At 46.4% G+C, this 17848-nt stretch overlaps 1 protein-coding gene and 1 long non-coding RNA gene across 8 annotated transcripts in view; one reads left to right on the top strand and one right to left on the bottom strand.

Moving 5' to 3' along the window:
* The window catches only part of LOC122537848 (mucin-5AC-like), a 97380-nt gene extending 80677 nt beyond the window's left edge, over positions 1 to 16703 (top strand). For all 4 annotated transcript variants that reach the window (XM_043671461.1, XM_043671459.1, XM_043671458.1 and 1 more), the window contains exons 3-4: positions 11164 to 11316; positions 14514 to 16703. In XM_043671461.1, coding sequence (XP_043527396.1) covers positions 11164 to 11316; positions 14514 to 15563 — 1203 coding nt within the window. In that variant the 3' untranslated portion in view covers positions 15564 to 16703. The remainder of the gene's footprint in view (positions 1 to 11163; positions 11317 to 14513) is intronic.
* LOC122537849 overlaps positions 1 to 17848 on the bottom strand; it is a 175424-nt gene that overhangs the window by 133331 nt on the left and 24245 nt on the right. The window lies entirely within an intron of this gene.

Raw genomic sequence — 17848 nt, forward strand, 5'->3', positions numbered from 1 at the left:
AGAGAGAGAGAGACAGAGGGAGGGACGTGGGTAGGTTGAGTACCTAAAGCGTCCCGAGGATCGATAATCGGGCGGAAAGATAACGAAGCGCGTTCTGCTATAAATAAAACAGCAGTTTCTTCGCGAGAGATCGCCTGCGAAAAATGTTGGGAAAGTTGCGCCGAATTAGCGAACCACACCGTGCCAGGCTGTAACGACTTCCTGGAAAAGTTCCGGGGTCGCCTGGGGATTTTTAAGCGGAGAGCCACCGTGGCCTCTCCTCGTGACGTCGTCCACGATGAATAAGATCAGCGAACGCGCGGTAAAAGTCCGCCAAGTTTCTCTTGTTTTTCCTTTTTTTATTTTTTTAATTAAATCGATCTAGCTACTTCTTAAATACCATGGACAATTCGTAGCAGACATATTGTTATTGCAGCGTAGATCGCCATTTTTGTCTTTGAAATTTCGATTTTTAATAAGAGTTTCTTTTTATATTATACATATGAACATTTTTAAATTTGTAAATACATGAAAATCTGCAGTCGAGCAATAAATCGCGATAAAGAGAAACTTTTTGCAATATTACATAAACCTAATGTCTCTAGCACGGTAAGAGTTGATCGAGATGGATTTTTGCTCGAATTGTGAAAAAGCAGGAACAATATTGGATCTTTCAGATAAGAAGAAATGCCAGAAAAATTGCAACAATCTAACAGTCTTTCATATTTATCGTTTGATCAACTTCGTAAAGATGAATTGTTATTAGATCCAGCGTGAGAAAATCGACACAGCTCTGTCATGGCTGTCAATCTCTGTCAGATACTTGGCTCTGATTATTGTCATGTTCTTTTACAAACGTTCTCACGTCCGACGGATCTACACTTTATTTTGACTGCGCGCGATAAAACACGTCTTTGTTATCGGTTCGCTTAGCTCGCAAGCATCGCTTCAGTCAGATTAGCTGAAATTTCGTCGGCGGTATTGGACCGTGAAAATTAATCCCTGGTGTTTAATCGTTGCTCCACTTTCGACACGTCGTACAAGTAGAAAGTTAGATTGTCAGCCAATACTTTTCTTACACTTTCGTTTCACGTGCTGTCACCCTCCACGAATAAGGAACTATGCCGCCACCTATTGCCATTATTTTCATTTCATTTCGACCAATGGCAACATTTTATGAACTCTCGCGTAAAAAATCTTCTCGAGCAACGAATGAATCGAGTAGCAGTATTATCGCGTCGTTGAAATTCGTTTTTTCACCATTGTAGGTGAAAGTTAGAGAAAATTAGGCGAAACAGAATTAAAGGAACGAGTCGAAATTATTATTTAATCATTCAGCAGAGAAAAATTTTCAAAGTTTCGTGACAAATTAACTTTTTATTTATACTGGACCATTATCCAACGACGAGTTAATTCATCATTTCCAGTTACGAACAGACTAATCTAACAAGCATCTCTGATCATACCTAAAATGATCCAATCGTGAAATAATCCTCAATTAAGCCTGAAGTGGTATCGTTATACCAGTAACAGATAATTATTGAAACTTGGAATTTTTTATCATTAATTTTCATCCACAGAAGGTACAATATATAAAATAAAATTTCAAAATTCATCGTAGCCATCTTTCTAACCAGACAACGCTAGCTCGTCCAAAATTTAATAAATCACAAAATCGCTTCGACTACGAAATCTCGCGTGAAAAAAAAAAAGGTTGAGTCAGCCTCCGAACGATGAAGGTTTCCTATCCCTCGAAAGGGGTGGGGGGAGAAAGGGATGCAGTTCTCGAGGAGGGGCAAAGAATTCCAAAGAATACGGCGTTCGGCCAAAAAGTGTCTGATTAGCGGGAGGAGTAATTTCGCGGGTAAAGCAGAGAGCGTTTCCTCGTAGCCGGGCCGCTTTACGAGAGAGAACATTCTTTAGAATTCCAGCGGTTCGTGAACCCCCTCGTCGGCTGCCGCGCGTTCGAGGGGTCTGTAAATGCCATGAGCCCCGGAGGAAAGTCGATACCGCCCGGCTGGGACTTCCGCCGGTCAGCTCGTAAAAGAAACACCGCCGCGAGAGAAACAAGATCGCCGACTGGCTATCAACCGCTTGAGAAACGCAGCCCCGTACGCCGAGAGAGAGCTTTCTCAGTCGACGATGCACTCTCTTCCTTCGTATGGTTTTGCCTGAAATCGTAGGCCAATCTCAACTTAACTTTGCTGTACGCTATGTCGCGTGTGGCTCGACAATGTCTATCGTTTCAATTTTTTTTTTTCATCGATGCTGTTCTGTCCAGACTAATGCAGTTGCGTCGTGTATTTGTTGGATGATCAACTAGGCCTGACAATATTAGTATAATATCAGTGGCTGAATCAGTAATAAATCACCGAAAGTGGCCTATGAATAGTTATTCATAGGGCAAATTCCAGTACACAATTGGTCATCCACCTTTCGATTTACAATTATAAAAGGACGCGCTGGGAAGAAAGTCCAAACATCATCCTCGGCTATGGTTAACCATTTGCGCTGGCAACTGATTGCGGACCATAACGAGTGACCAAACCGTATACAATAATTCGTCGTTTTCTTTTTGAACTGGTCGGTATTGATATCACTGGATAGAAATTATTGAGAGGTGATAAATTTATCATTTGTTTTGTCTGGGTTATACTTAAATATACTTAGAGCCGTGAAAATATTGCAATTTTGGAACAAGAGGTTAAAACGTGACTTAAACGTTCCTTTATGAACTATACTTTAAGAATTATACTTTAGAGTTTCACAGAATTACCTCCACTCCGGAACTTGTAGATATAAAAATATTGTAACAATAGCTCATGCTTGCTACAGTACTACATATTATTTCTGTCGGTGGCTCCTTTCTGCCGTGCTTATGCATCGTATCCTATCGGTACTTCGATTCCTAGTCAAAGCACATTAGAACGACTCGTGCCTAATTCCTAACAACGTTAGGACACTGACGCTTACGGGACGTGGTCCCACCTCGTCGCCCGGTTTCCTTTCGAGACTCGCTAATCGGAGCTTCAGCTCGAGCCAGACTATAAACGTCGTCGTCTCCGCGAATTCGGCGGAGAAAGAATATCGCAGAGGCAATCGGCGGCGGGCAGACATCGGGCGGGCTCGCTGGCAAGATCAACAAATATCGACGCCGGGGCCCGCAGAGCGGAGCGCGGAATGTTTGGTCAAATAAACGAGAACGTGAAAGGAGGATCCCGAGGCTGAGAGACTCTTTGTTCCGTCACCGAAACCCAAACACTTTTTCGGGCTACGAGTCTCACGGCATGACCTCGTGTGGCTCTGTGTTTCCTCCGCGTTTCTCTTCTCCGCCAACTTCTAAGCGGCGGCGGCAGCAGTCTGTGCCCGCTCGTCTGGAGAGAAGCGTGTCAGTCCTTTCTCTCTCTTTCTCGTCTGTCCACGTATACACGCGTCTTCGTTGCTCGTCGCTCGTCGCACCGGGTATCCTTGTTTTCCGTGGCGGCGTCCCGCGGCACTCAACGGGGGCGGCCGAGTCGTTTATCTAAATGGCTACTGGGTGGCCTGACTCGCAGCGGCGCGCTCTGTCCCGCCCGGACGAAAACTAACCCGTGTCGGCTCTACAGAAGAAAGGAAGAACCCGGGGACCCGAAAAACAAACCCGTCGATATAGCCGACGGAGCTTCGATAGATTGAGAGGTGTATATATATGTACAATACACGACGTTCCAACGTGATTCCGCTTCTTTCGAGGCCCGTTTCTCCCGCTCCCTACTCCCTCTCGTCCACAAGAACCTTTCTTCACTATTCGTGTACGTGTCGGCAGGGGGAGAAAAGCCAGGGCATTCCGGCAATTCTCGAAACTCTTCGCCCCGCGGTAACGTTGCGGCTGAACTTTGATTATAGCGCGCGACGTGATACAACTTCGAATCTACGCGAGGGGGGTACTGGTAAATGCAACAAACACATACGTGCACATGCAAACGTTACTAGGAATGCGACAGGAAGGAACAATGGGAAACCTATTTGGCGAGACGTTGGCTGACGCAGCGAACCTGGACACGTCCTTGAATCAAGTTCATCAGAAAAAAAAACCTAACTCCGTTTAATATTAATTCCATCGCGTTAATTATCCCTTTCCTCGAACAGCGCCACCGAGGAATGTTTCTATCCGGCCAAACGAGAGGCCTCGCTGGCTCTAGCCAGCTATGTGCTACGTGTTACGAGCCACCGATGATTCGCGTTGGCGTGGAACGCGTTAACCAGCACCAGAAGCGAAGAGAGGGGGCTAGACGATACCGAGTATACTCGTCGCGGGCTCCGTTCCTGACCGGGCCGGTCGTGTCGTTCCTTCACGTAATGGAGGTAATCCGACCTCGTTGAGAATATTTAACGGGCCGTCCGCAATGATACCGTGCCACTTTCGCGCCGCTTCCTAGTATCGTTGTTATGCAATGGACACGCCGCCGCCGCTTCGGACCTAACCGTTTCAATGGCTACGGCCGCCCTCTGCCTCGCCTAGATCCGCTCATCCGGCGCGTTTACGCGCGGCGTACTACGCTATTTTCAGAACGCTTGCCGAACTTTTTGACGTCAGTCGGCGGACCGCTCGCTTGCGTCATCGTCGACGAGTAGGCGAGTCTGTCGGATGATCCAGAAGACCGGGACTCCGGATCGGAATTCTAACGCTTCTGACCCGAATTAAGAGTCAACAAATTAGCAGGCGTATCCATAAGTAGTGTCGTTTTTTGATATTGTACAAAATTTAACACTTGGAACTACCAAAGTGGCCAAGATGACTAGTTTACAATTTTTGTTAGATTTTGGTTAACAGTGTATTTTTACTCTCTATTGTATCATGAAGTTTGTCCATTTTTTTGGACTTCAATGTCTCTGATAGAAATTTTAATTGTTTAATCATCGGCAGTTCTAGCGTTCGTATAGTTTCAATCTACGATATAATTTAACAATAGGAACACTAAGTGCCGATATATTTTAGTTGTGTTGTAACAAGTTAAATTATTGTCAAATGTTATTGAAGAAAACGATAAATTTGTACTTTCGCGAATTTATGCTGCTGCGCCCGCGAATTATCTGAAAGAATCGCGGTGAAACGCGGTTTCGAAGCGAAACGAGCGTGGAAATAGGAATCGTAATGGGCTTGCTGCTGCCGCTGTTCATCGGGATCGGCGCGGACGTCGTTACACACGCACATGCACCAACTGCGAAAGCACTTGACGTCGGTGCGCGCGGCGTTACGTAATCCAAAGTTACCGAAACGACGCCGCGGCGGTAACGATACTCCGCGCGGTAACTTTCTTGCTGGCGCTTCGTTAACCCTGGCTCTCGGGTCTTCGGGGATCTCGACTGATCCCCCCACGCATTTCTGGCTTACTTACAACTTACTTCGCCCCGTTCAACTATTAATTGTCCCTGGTAACTTGCAAATCGTTACTCCGCGTTAACGATCAGGCTCTCTCGTCTGGCTGACCGACTTCTCCACCGTTCTAACACCAACGTCGGTGGAACCATTCTTCTTCAAACGCAGTTTATTTGTGATGTTCTTCGTTCGTCTCTCAAAAGCGATCTTCTCGGAGACAAGAAAGAATATATATTTGGATTGTTTGTAATAGTATCGACCGAGGAACTAATTATAACGTCTACTTTTGGATAAGAACTCGAGGGTAATACTTCTAGAGTTTTCAGTTCTTTCTGTTAATGCCGAATCAGAAGATCTGTTTCTGGATTAACCACTTTTTTTGCCCATTTCTTTTTAGCATCTGATTGTCTATTTTTTTCTTTTTATACATATAATCAACGTAACAACTCCTGTTGCCGGCAGTAATACTAGAGTTGGAAAATGATCCAACATTTTGAAGCCGCATGTTTCAACGTTCATGCGGGGGCCATAACCACTTGCGCTGGCAACTGGCTGCGGACCATAACGAGTGACAAAACCGTATACAACAATTTCGTCGCTTTCTTTTTGAACTCTGGTCGGTATGATATAATAAATTTATTACTCGTTTCGCCTGAACCGAGAAAACATTGCAATTTAGGGACAAAAAATTCTCGACGTGCGTGGCAAGTCATTCCAGCGGAAGAGGTTAAGAGGTCCCAGCGTTGCGACAGAATTTTCCATCATTTAGACTTGCATTTTTTTACACGTCAGAAATACTAGGAAATCTCGTGTCTCAACGTTACGAGACAGACGTAGCTCGGTCTTGCGCACGACGGATTCTCCGAAGATCGTTGATACGTCGTTCTACGTACTTAGGCGCGCATAAAGAGAAAAGGTATTCCGTTCGAGGTTGGGGGAAACGGGCTGGAAAATGTCTGGCGACGCGGCGTCGAGAATAGAAAGAGGCGTCGTCGTCGTCGTCGTCGTCGCGTAAATCCATAAGAGGCGCACAGAGGGGCGCGATACGGGGCCAAGTTTGCGGCGCAACGAAATCCAGGTGTTTTAAAGCGGGTGTTTTAAAACCCCACGGCGAACCGCGAGTTTGCATTTTAAACGAACGACGGGCCGGTCGGTCGGCCGGGGCGGTGTGAGGGCTGGGACCGCGGAGAGGCGGAGGACAGTGGTGGGGCCACGGGGGCGGAAAACAACGCGCGGCCGCCACGCAAACGCCCCGGCGACGAGAATCGGATTAAAAAAATTCACGGGGGAACTGGCGGGCGTCGAGACGCGCGCGTGAAACGTTGCGTGGGTGGGCGGCGGCGGCCGAGGAATCGGCTAACGGGTGGCCCGTTTCGAACGAGCTTCGAATTCGGAGCGAAATCGAGTTACCTGCCGGGTGTGTGTGTCCCCTTCGGAATAATACGATGCGCTTGAATCGTGTCGAACTTTGAACGAGTCGTGCGCTCCGCGTTGGGGCAGGGGAACAGAAAAAAAGCAAAAAAAGAAAAAAAAAAAATCGAGACAATCGGTGAATAAAGCACGCGCTCTATCGGATTGCGCGGGCCGATCGAATGAACAGGATATTCGTTTTATCGTCTTTTGACTGTGCAGCATTTAGGGACCACGTATCTCATGCGATGTCGTTTTAGGGTAATTGTTTGGAGGAATTATCTAGTAGAGAAAGAGAAAGAGAGTTTGAATAAAAATGAAGGTTGTGAATTTTCGAATGTACGTCTTAGCTTTGGGGTAATCGTGCGTTTAAAGGATACAATACACGATGCATTTATTCTTTTGGTATTGTTGTAAAACTGTCAAATCGTTAGTTTCGATCGCGACACTCTCCGCAGAACGAACGTGTTAAAATCCATCACTTAACCGCGAAACGACGCGAACAGCCAACAAACGCATCACCATAAATCCAGATTAACACTTTCGCTGGTGCTAATGCACACACTGCGTTCTGTCGATTGTTTCAATCATGCTACCGACAACAACTGTTGCGTTTTTGTTTTTCGTCAGATATTCGTCGCCGTCGCGTACACTTAAAAATTGTTGAGGGATAGCTGTACGATGTAACAGGTGATTTTGGACGATCGTTTGCGATTGGTACCAAAGTAATCGACTACATCGTGGAAAATTCGTAGCGGCGATTATCAACTGAGATTGACGATATCACCATTAAATTAATAATATAATTTTTAATTGTTTAACTGATCGAATACAAAGATTATTGTAGGATTATCTCACGAATAATACTATGTTTTTGTGATCACTATTCAAAATTGAAATATTGATTGCAAAAAATATAGGAAACTTTGTCATCTTCTCTGGTGGGTGGACAAAGGAGTATTTATAAATCAAGAAAAGCGTTGCAGAGAAATATTTGCGACATTGAAATTTAAAATGTCACGTGATACCAGATATGGTTGATGAACGTCAAACAATACGACGGCCTTACATTTTGACAATAATCTGAGTTAACAACAACTCTTCGATAACCTACTTTGCTATAAAACACGCGTTAAACAGTGTGAAGCAACGTTACACGACTGTCAACCGTCGAATCAAACGTGTTAAAAAATTCAGAGCCTCGTTCTGACACAACATCCTATCCGTATCAACGAGCAAGCGGAATAGCATCGATTCGCCAGATTTCTCCAGATATCCAGATTTGCCGGTACGCCACTCACCTCGGCGCCCTCGGCCGAGTTCGATCCGAACTATTATCAATTTATCCCGGGACCGAAACTTCTCCGTTCGATCAGAATTCTCGGCCAACCTAGAAACCAGACGAGCGCCAAGAAGGCTCGCGCGCGCACGCTCGCTCGCACCAAGGTTCAACCCGTCGCTCGAACGGAAAACAAAGCACGAGCGGCGTTCGCTTTGTATTAAACATTAAAACGAGCTCTTAGAACGACCGAGCTCAAAGTGGCATACATATTCAACGTCGACACGTTTCCAGACACATCTCGCAGCGCGGCTGTGAGATGTTACGGCGGAGGCCAGACCGTGGACTCTCGTTATATGCCAATACGCACTGCGTGACACAGCCATCCACAGGCGACAGAATGCCGAGCACTCTCCCCCTTCGTCTCTCTTCCACCTCCTCTCACTCACTCTCTCTCTCTTTCTGTCTCTCTCGTTATCTGCTACTCTCTTTGTTCGTTGCCTAACCGTATTCAGTCATGAAACTCACCCCCGTGCACGTTTACATAAGCGGACGGCAAGACACATACACCCCTCTCAAGTAGGTTAATCTCCGCCCGTTTCGATCGAACCCAGGCTATCTCAACCGAAGGGAGGGAAAGGTGGACGCTGTCTGACCCCGCTACTCTGCTGGATCATCGACAATTATCGAGGGGGGTTACACGGGATCGGGATCTCGCGGTCTCTACTGCGTCACGAAATTTCTGATTCGCAAACAAATTAAGACTTGGTTGGTTGATTTTTTTCGCTTGGTTTTTGGAAGGATGTACTCGCACAGAACTTTTAAACGCTCTCAACTTTTAAAGTTCGTTTAAAGCTAAAATTTAAAATCGAAGAAATATCTAAAACCGAGTAGCTACTCGGCATTTTTGAGAAACTGAAGATTGCACAAATTTGTAGATTATGTGCAACATGCATAAATACGTAAATGTATCCGACGTAGATAAAAATTGCACAAACGTCCGCAGTCCAATGATTAGGGTAGCAAGAAAATAAGCTATTTAGATTATCGTTGTAGAACGATATACTCGACATCTTATCCACTTAACCCTTTCGCATCTATGGACGAAATATCTCGTCACGTGATATCGTGCACGATACGCTTTGGACGAGATATCTTGCAACGCAATATTGTTCGCGTGACGCTTTATAGATGAGATATCTCGCGTGTCTTTTCATTAGAACTCGCGACATCTTGTTCAATAATTCGAGGAGATGCGAATTCGTAAGGTATTAAGTACTCGATATTAAGTACATCTCGTCCAGATCCTGTCACGAGTGACGTTGCACGGCCAATTATTCACGAATTATACACGAAACACCCAAAATTTCCTTCTTCCAAATTTATTTCTGTATTCCTTGTTTGTCTCTATCTTCAATCTTCCAACGGCGAACAATTAGAAGAACACCTCGTTCAATTATTCATTTATATCCATCGTTCAAGATTCAACAGCTTCCTCCCTTCCTTCCCTCCCGCTCGAATCCCGATCGATTCGTCCAAAAATATTTTTCCGCGACTTTATATCAGACGCGGTCGCGTCTGCCCACCGGAGACGTGTTTATTTTCAGAGGCAAGCCGCCTGGCAGCGCGAAATACTTCGGGTAGCATAATATCCGTATAAAATCGGTCGTCGGAATCGAACCGGAGTCTGCTGCTACTGCTACCGCTGCTCCATTTTAATCCGGCTCCGGTTCGGTTGCCCTCTGAAAATTGAATGATCACGCCGCCCTAATATTTGCGAAAGCATCGATTTCCGTTGGCAGACCGACCGAACAAGAGTGGCGCGCGGCATCGTCGCCGCGATTACGTCCAATTACGGCGGTCGAAGGCGGAGGAAAACGGACGGAGAGAAACGAGGGATGGGAGAGGGAGGAACGGTGGTCGTTCGATCGGGCGCACCGCGTGTTATCTTAAGGCGGCGGCGGCGGCGGCGGCGGTCACCTAGATATCGGCATTGTTATCCCGCCTGACCGCAGCCACTTAACCGAGTCGTAAACCCCCTCCCTCTAACTCCCTCCCTCCCTCCCTCCCTCCCTCCCGCCCGCCCGACCGCTCTCCACGAGTTCAACTTTATCCTTCAACAGGTGTTTAGGGAAATACAATAATGTCGCGCATGCGCTCGTAACTTCTTAAGGTCGGAAAGTTCGTCCGAACAATCTGACCACGGCCATGCCCGCGGACCGTCACGCCATCCGCGTACCGCAGTTAATCGAGTTTCTCGACTACTTGGGATTTTTCTCTCCTCCCTTTCTGTATATCCCTTCGGTCTCACGGTTTTCCACGATGCAGGAAACGGAGAAAATATTCGTAGAACGGTGTCTCACTGGCGTTCTTCTTCGTAGGTCAAGTTGAGAAATGTTTGAATATTTGAATGTAGGTAAAAATTAAGTAGTTGCTATTTATTATTTCTCCTTCTCTTCGAATCGGATCATTTTTGTTAGTTGATGTTGGATGAAGTAGAACGTTTGGTGAAGGAGAATGTTTGTTTGAGTGTTTATTAGAATTACTCTGTACTTTTTTTAATGTCTCTGGGTGTTTAAAAAAAAAAGAGATACGAGAATTTAAATTCAAAAGATTGGATTCTATAGAAATCTGCATTATCGACAACGGATAGAGCGGCAGGGTAGGTAATTTAATTTATCGACGATGGTAAAACATGAACATCCGTCGGTAAAGGAATTACAGGGATCTGCTCGGTATCTGACGCAAAGGTAGAGACCTTCTTGCGTGCTGCGTAGTTGTATCTGTCTACTTAGATGGCATTCGTACGTACAAACGTAGGTGATCACTTCTGAATTTAATACAAAATTAGAAAAAATAGAAAATAAGACATAGTCGATAAAATTTTTTTCACTTTAAACAAATATGCGCTCGTCATATTTGTTCAACTTTAGTATATGGAAAATAACCGATCAAAATGAACGAGTAATTCTGCCTTAATTTTCCAACTAAACAAAGTTTCACGTAATAGCAACTGGATACATTAACGTGATGCATTCTAATAAATCCCCCGGAATCGATCGCTTTTTTCTCCCCTACCGGCTTGACTATTTAAAAGTTAGATTGAATTTTTAACTATGTCGCACGTTGGTTTCAGACATTAAACGGCGCCGAGGGTACCGTTCCACCCGGAAGAGTGTACAAGAAAGTCGCCATCGTGGAGAACTTCTTCGACATTATTCATGCTGTCCATGTTGACCTTGAGGGTCGTCCAGGGAAGCATGCCGGTCAAAAGAGAACGTACAGGACGGTGAGTTTCATACAGAGATATCTACTTGCGCGTTACTTTCTCGTAGAGTTGATGCGCTTAGAAATTACCTCGTGGCGCACTTGGCGCGCGATATTCACAAAATTTTCATTCAAACTAAAATAGTCAACGCGACGCAATCGAAAACATTTTTACGATGCTCAAAATAGATTGACAGTTCGTTTAAAGATTATGCGGACAATGCAAGCTGTTCAATCATACAAATACGCCAAAATAAAAAAAAATATGTTGCGTATTATTGATTTATTGTGTACTTTCTACTCTGCTACTTCTGAGAATTCTAGCGAATACTTGAAAGGTTAATCGAGTTCAAAGTTACTTAAAAAAAAAAAAAACAAATAATCTAAATCTCGAAATCAATCTCAGGCGAAACAATTTTTCCGTCCACTATACCGAGCGCGATTTGAATTCAATCGGTGATCGGAGACCTCCCCAGAGGAGAGAGAGAAGGATATATATATACATATATGCGTGGGTGGCGATGACCCCGAATCCGTTCGGGATGGTGCGAGCTGAATTCTTGCATGGCCGACCGCGACACGCGATATTTACCGTTCCCGAGGGAGAAGGCATCGAGGCATTCAAGCGTCGAACACTCGATACCACACGTCATCTCACGTGTTCCGGCACGCGTTTGCGTAAACCTCTCTCTTTCTCTCTTTCTCTCTCTCTCTCCGGGGTATCATATCTGTTCCGTGACACACCCGTCCTCCGCGCCGCGACCCGATCACTGGGTTCACCCTCTTTCTCCGCTTGTGTCCATTCCTCTTTCTCCCTGGTTCGCAACCCCTCCGACCTTCCCTCGGCCTCCCGCCGCCCCTCACCCCCTTGGCTCGTCCCTCACGCCACCCACCCTCTATCCCATTCGAGTCGCGTTGCCGTCCTCTTTCTCTCTCTCGGCCGCCGCGCGATCTGCTTGTGATTCAAAACCTCAGGACACTTGTTGCATTGCCTGCTGCTTACTGGTGCACCCACACGCGGCCGCGCGGTCGCGCGCGCACACGCACGCACGCGTGCAGCACCGGCCACTAGCCTAGCGCCCGCGACCCTGCAACCGTTTTAACCGTTTAAGTCGCTGTTACAACAAGGCGCGATTCATCGGCTCGCGGCGACTCCACCCTCCGCGCGCCGCGCCGCCACCAACCCCTCTTCCTCGCGTTTCTCCCCCGTTTCGTCTCGCGACTCACCCTTTCCGGACGGATGATGTTTTAACGCTGAAATATACTCGCGCCCGACTCGGTACGGTACCTTGTTTACGAAAACTTGGCAGGTGTACCGGTTGCTTCCGGCACACGCTGCGAGATCCCACTATCTCGGGCTGTTCTCTCGTTTCAGTCTTCGAGCGAAGTTGAAAAATGTTTCGCAAAGTAAGAGAATTCCGGATATAAACTAGCTAAACTTTTTAAATCGTTGCAACGACTAATTTCTAACTTTTTCATGGAAGAAGCTTGCAGCAAGTTCGCAACCGTGCGTCTTAGAAATATATGTGTAAAAATCACGTGTTCTTTATCGCTATTTGTTGTTAATCGACGTCAACGACAGTTTGGAATTTTCGAGTATCTGATTTTATCATTTACTCGACATTTCATAGAATCAAAATTCACTGCCGTCTTTTATATTTATCGAGCTATGTATGAAATGTTACAGGAGCCTTTTCGTCGCGTCTAAAATGGGTTAATGAGTGGGTTAATGAGTAATAAAAATCGCATTACACGAGCCGTAGTTTATTAATCGCCCTTCATTTCCTTTGCTTCGTCAAAGATATAATCGACTCACGCAAAAGTTGTTGCATGCTATCGAAGTTTAAAATTTACAACCTAACGTGTAATTTTCAATTAGCTGTAACGATATCTTTCGACGTGAGAAAGTACGTAACCTGAAACACTGTTTCTTCCGTTCATTTCTATTTCTCATTTTATCCGAGCATAATTTCAAACTGTACCTCCAAGGGGGCCAAAAATTGTCGACGTCCTTTTAATCATTGTGACAGTGTTCCGCAAGCTTAAAGATATACTGGTGAAATTATGCTTATAGCTTGACCAAGTTTAACCAAGTGTAACTTTCTCCTCAAATCTGTCAGAAGAATTGTTCACCGCGCTCCACTGTTTAAAATTCCCACCGCGTGAAAATCAATTCTCCAATGTCTCCGTGTAATTCCGCCGTGATACTTCCGGTAAACGATTAACATTTGACCCCGAAGAGATCGAATTGGAACTGTCGCACATTGGTCCGAGAATGTTCGTCAGCACGTCACGTAGATCTGAAAGCCGTTATCCGTGTTTCTCAGTCGCCGCTCTCTTTTCTTCATCCCGCGGACGAGACTCGAGGTAAATCTTATTGAATTACTTCAGCGTGCCGGCGGAACATCCACCTTCATCCACCCGCGCGCGCATACGTGTAGTAGGCGCGCACTCATACACGCCTAGTTTGCGAACGTGTACACGCGGGGTCGACCATTGCCTTTCTCGGCTCGCAGCCACCCATTCTTGATTAAGTTATGCCGCTCCTCCACCTCCTTAGAGAGAAACGTTTCCTATTAAGAGGCAGAGAACATCCCTCCGGCTAAATACCTCCTCGCAAAGACATCAAAGTTCCGTTACTGCTCATGAATTTTCCTTGGTGGGCGTTCCGCGTGAAACAGCTCCACGTGACGCCGCCTGACGTTTGACGAAGCGGAACGAAAGGGGTCAGTCACTCACGCTGTTCACACGCCGCGCGAGTGCAGGTCCCGTGCGCTTTCAAATCTCTCGCCTAGGTGAAACGTCGTGCGTCGTTGTCGGTTTGAAATTTGCCAGAGTTCCAAGATTGGAATGCCAAAAGATTTCGGGATGGCGAATATACTATCGACTAAAAATTTCTATTTTTCTTATTCTACACGATTCTCAACTGTCTGGTCGAAGATTTTTGATACAAGAAAACCCCGAATTGGGCTAGAAGTGAAACAGATGTATATTTAAATATCTTTAACACACGTGAATGTACGTAGGTTAAAAAATTAGACAGATTCAGGTCTGGATTCGTTTATCTCGTACGAAATAGAAACATCTAGACCCGTGGCAGGCACTCGGTAGCCGAGGCTCAAGCCGAAACAACATCATGCCTCGCCACGATGATCCTTCTTTCCTTTATTCCACCGAATCTCCTCTCTCTGACGCGTAGACCTTTTCTTTCTGTTTCAGATCACGGAAACGTACGCGTTCCTACCTCGGGAGGCGGTAACGCGATTTCTTTTGGGCTGCACGGAATGCCAACGACGGCCGCGCACCCCGAGCCCCACGAATCTATCCAATCAACCGCAGCCGACGTCGGCGACGCCGTTGACGACGAGCACGCTAACGTCAACGGCGACGCCATTAAGCCCCAACACTCTCACCACCGCGTCGACGACGTCGGTGCAAAGTAGCCCTAAGCTGCGCGAGGGAAATCACAACGGCGAGGGCAAGCCTCTGTACAGTTACAGACACCAAAGGCATCAAAAGGGGAGCACCGGCAACAACGCTGTTTCGACGTCGACGACGACAACGACGACAACGACGTCGTCATCGACAACGACCACCACGTCGACGCAGGAGAAAGCCGATAAGGAGAAGGAGGAGAAGTACAATCCCTTGAGTATCACGAATTTGCTGAAGAAGGAGCCGGTAGCCGGCAGCTTTTTGCCAAGCGCGGACTCGCTGCCCGACTCGAGGAGGACCCCGGAGTCGGACCGGGCGAGCTCGAGAAGTTCAGCCTCGTCCAAGAGGAAAAGGATGCTGCCAGAGGGTCGTACGCCGTCTCCTCAGCCCAGCCAACCGTTGCCAAGGCCGTGGAGCCCTGGACTCGATCCCAAGAACACGCCCATCGACTACAGTCTTCCCATCACTACCTCGTACCTGAAACATCAGCAGAGGCTGCTGCAGCAGCAGGCGGAGAAAAACAAGGCGGCCGCTATCAAGGAGACCGAGCTCGAGCAGAAAGTGGCCGCCGCGATTCTGCCGCCTGACGAGATCGTCGACACCGTCGAGAGGGACAGATACTCCCCGGCCACCGGGCTGATCGACACGAATCTCAATCTATTGGCCACCATTCAACACCTTCACTGCCAAGTGATGCTGGCCCTGACAGAGAGGCTCAGACCGTCGATAACCATGCCAAGTCCCCTGGTCTTGCCCACGGCGGCCAACGTGCTGACCAACGGGATGATGATCGGTTCCGAGGTGTCGGTGCAAACCGGCGAGAACCGCACGTGAGAGAAGAAAGACCAGTCGCGAAAGATATGGAAGAATCCTGGACTCTTCTATTGATTCTTCCCCGCTACTCCGTTGGCAAAGTTGCGCCGCGAACGCGCGCGTTTTTGTTACACGAGACCGACCGGGATGATACGATGGACACGTATCCGTTCCCGATCGGATGTGTTGAGTATGAGAAATATAGTTTTCTATGTATTATGTTATATGTGGATGGAGGGACAAGTTAAGTGGAAGCTTGATCGACATCTAATCTCGATCTTGTACGCTATCGTACGCCTGACTGGATTACCTAAATACACGGTTCGGACATAGGAAGAATCTTTCCGACCATTTCACTTTTTTGTCAAATTTGGTTAAGAAGAACAGTAACTCGCAGACTTTATTTTTATTCGTTTATTATGTCGCAAGCATCGGTCCTGTGTGTGTTACGATAGTGGAAAAAAAAAGGAACTGAATCCAATGGTGACAGATGACACAAAGAGAGAAATCAACTAGTTGCATATTCCTGCAATCGAATTGATAAATTTCAGATCAACCGATGAAAAAATTGCGCGAGGACACTCGAAGAAACAGAGGAATTGTTAGAGACTGTGTCGACGATTCTCCTTTACTTTCAATTGATCGAATAAGGGATTCTTTTTCAAGATTTCTGTACATTTCTAACGTATTCGGTAATACCCGATCGGTAGATATTGGACTCATCCAGCATGCACACCGATCCGGCTCGTGTTCTTCCACGAGAAAGAGAGAGAGAGAGAGAGGGGGAGAGAACGGTTAACGCGGCCAATATCCGATCCTAGCTGCCATTCAAACTATCGGCTAACGCGATCATCTATTAAACCGGATAAGATCAATTACTTGGTCGGCGTCGTGGCGTCAACGTCAGTTAAAGTCGGGATCGGAGGGGGGAGGAGGAGGCTGGGATCGGATCTCGTTTCGCGCGCGCTCGATATAGACGGCGAAACGAGACGAATTATTCGTGAGTCTGTCAAAATATGGGTCGGCTCTGTCGCGCGTTGTCGATTTATAGAGGAAACGACCGCAACCTGAACAGCACCGCGGGGCCCTTCTACCGTGTTCGATATTTTGAGATCTGACTCTCGAACGCGATTCGCTCGTTAAAAACACACACATGTATACTATGTATATTTACGTGTGTGTACATATATATATATATATATACATATATACATATATAGAAAGAGAGAAAGATCCACCAGAAAATGGACGGCGGTTTCGACAGTAGCCAGAAGGACAGCTCCTGAATATTTAACCGTCCGACAAGATCGATGACGGCCTCTGACTCGTTGACCCGCGCGCCACAACGCTTTCCGAATTCGCATTTCGTTTCATCGTCGACAAACTCGGACGGACACGCGATAATTTGCCACTGAGGACAAAAATGTTCTCGCCTGCTGGCTCTCCGAGTTTGGATATTTGATAGAAAAAAGAAACGAGAGAAAGGAGGCTAATTGGCGATGGTAGATTGGACACAACTCATTCACCATCACCGCGTATACACGTTTCTTTCGACTCGACGTTGATTTTTAAATCGTTCATTGGTATGCATTTTCAGTTTACGAACTTGGCGAGACTCGAGACGCACAATTACGCTTAATTCGCAGAATCCCATTTCCCGCCGATACGCGACGACGCGACGAAAATCGCTATTATATCGAGGACGTATAGATTAATGTTTAACGGACGAGGAACAAATGTAATCTTCATGTAATCGGGACCTCGCTCAGCGCGAACGAATATTACTATTATACCAAAGGCGTTGCTGAAGGCCACGACCGGGGAAAAGTCTCTCCTTTCGTTTGGGGGAGTGTCGTTTGTTGCCGAATTTGTTGATCGATGTTTGAGAGTGATTTCACGTCGGGAACGAGGGCGACATTTCACGGTGTGTGTGCGCACGAGACTCGTTCGACGCTAAACATTTTCGTAATCTGACCGTTGTAGACTAGCCTTGTGTATGATGTTAATAAAGAAAGAAAACAGAAAAACAGAAAAAAAGAATAGAGAGTAGTTTCTTCGTGTATTATACTAGCTTGTCGTTGAGGACGCCGCGCAAACGCGTCCGACGTGTGGACTACACGCGAACGTATATTTGTACTCTAGGAGTTTGATAATTGTTGTGAAAGTAGAGACACAGACGATTCTGATGTGAATCAAGTAAACGTAAGACGAGAAACAGGTCGAAAGTGTTGGATAGCACCTGAATCTATTATTTTGTATATAATCGTTGTAACATAGCGCAGTTAGTCGTTAAGGATAATAAAAAA

Source organism: Frieseomelitta varia, unplaced genomic scaffold, assembly GCF_011392965.1.
Source record: "Frieseomelitta varia isolate USP_RPSP 00005682 unplaced genomic scaffold, Fvar_1.2 scaffold_934, whole genome shotgun sequence".
NCBI classification, from domain to species: Eukaryota; Metazoa; Arthropoda; class Insecta; order Hymenoptera; family Apidae; genus Frieseomelitta; species Frieseomelitta varia.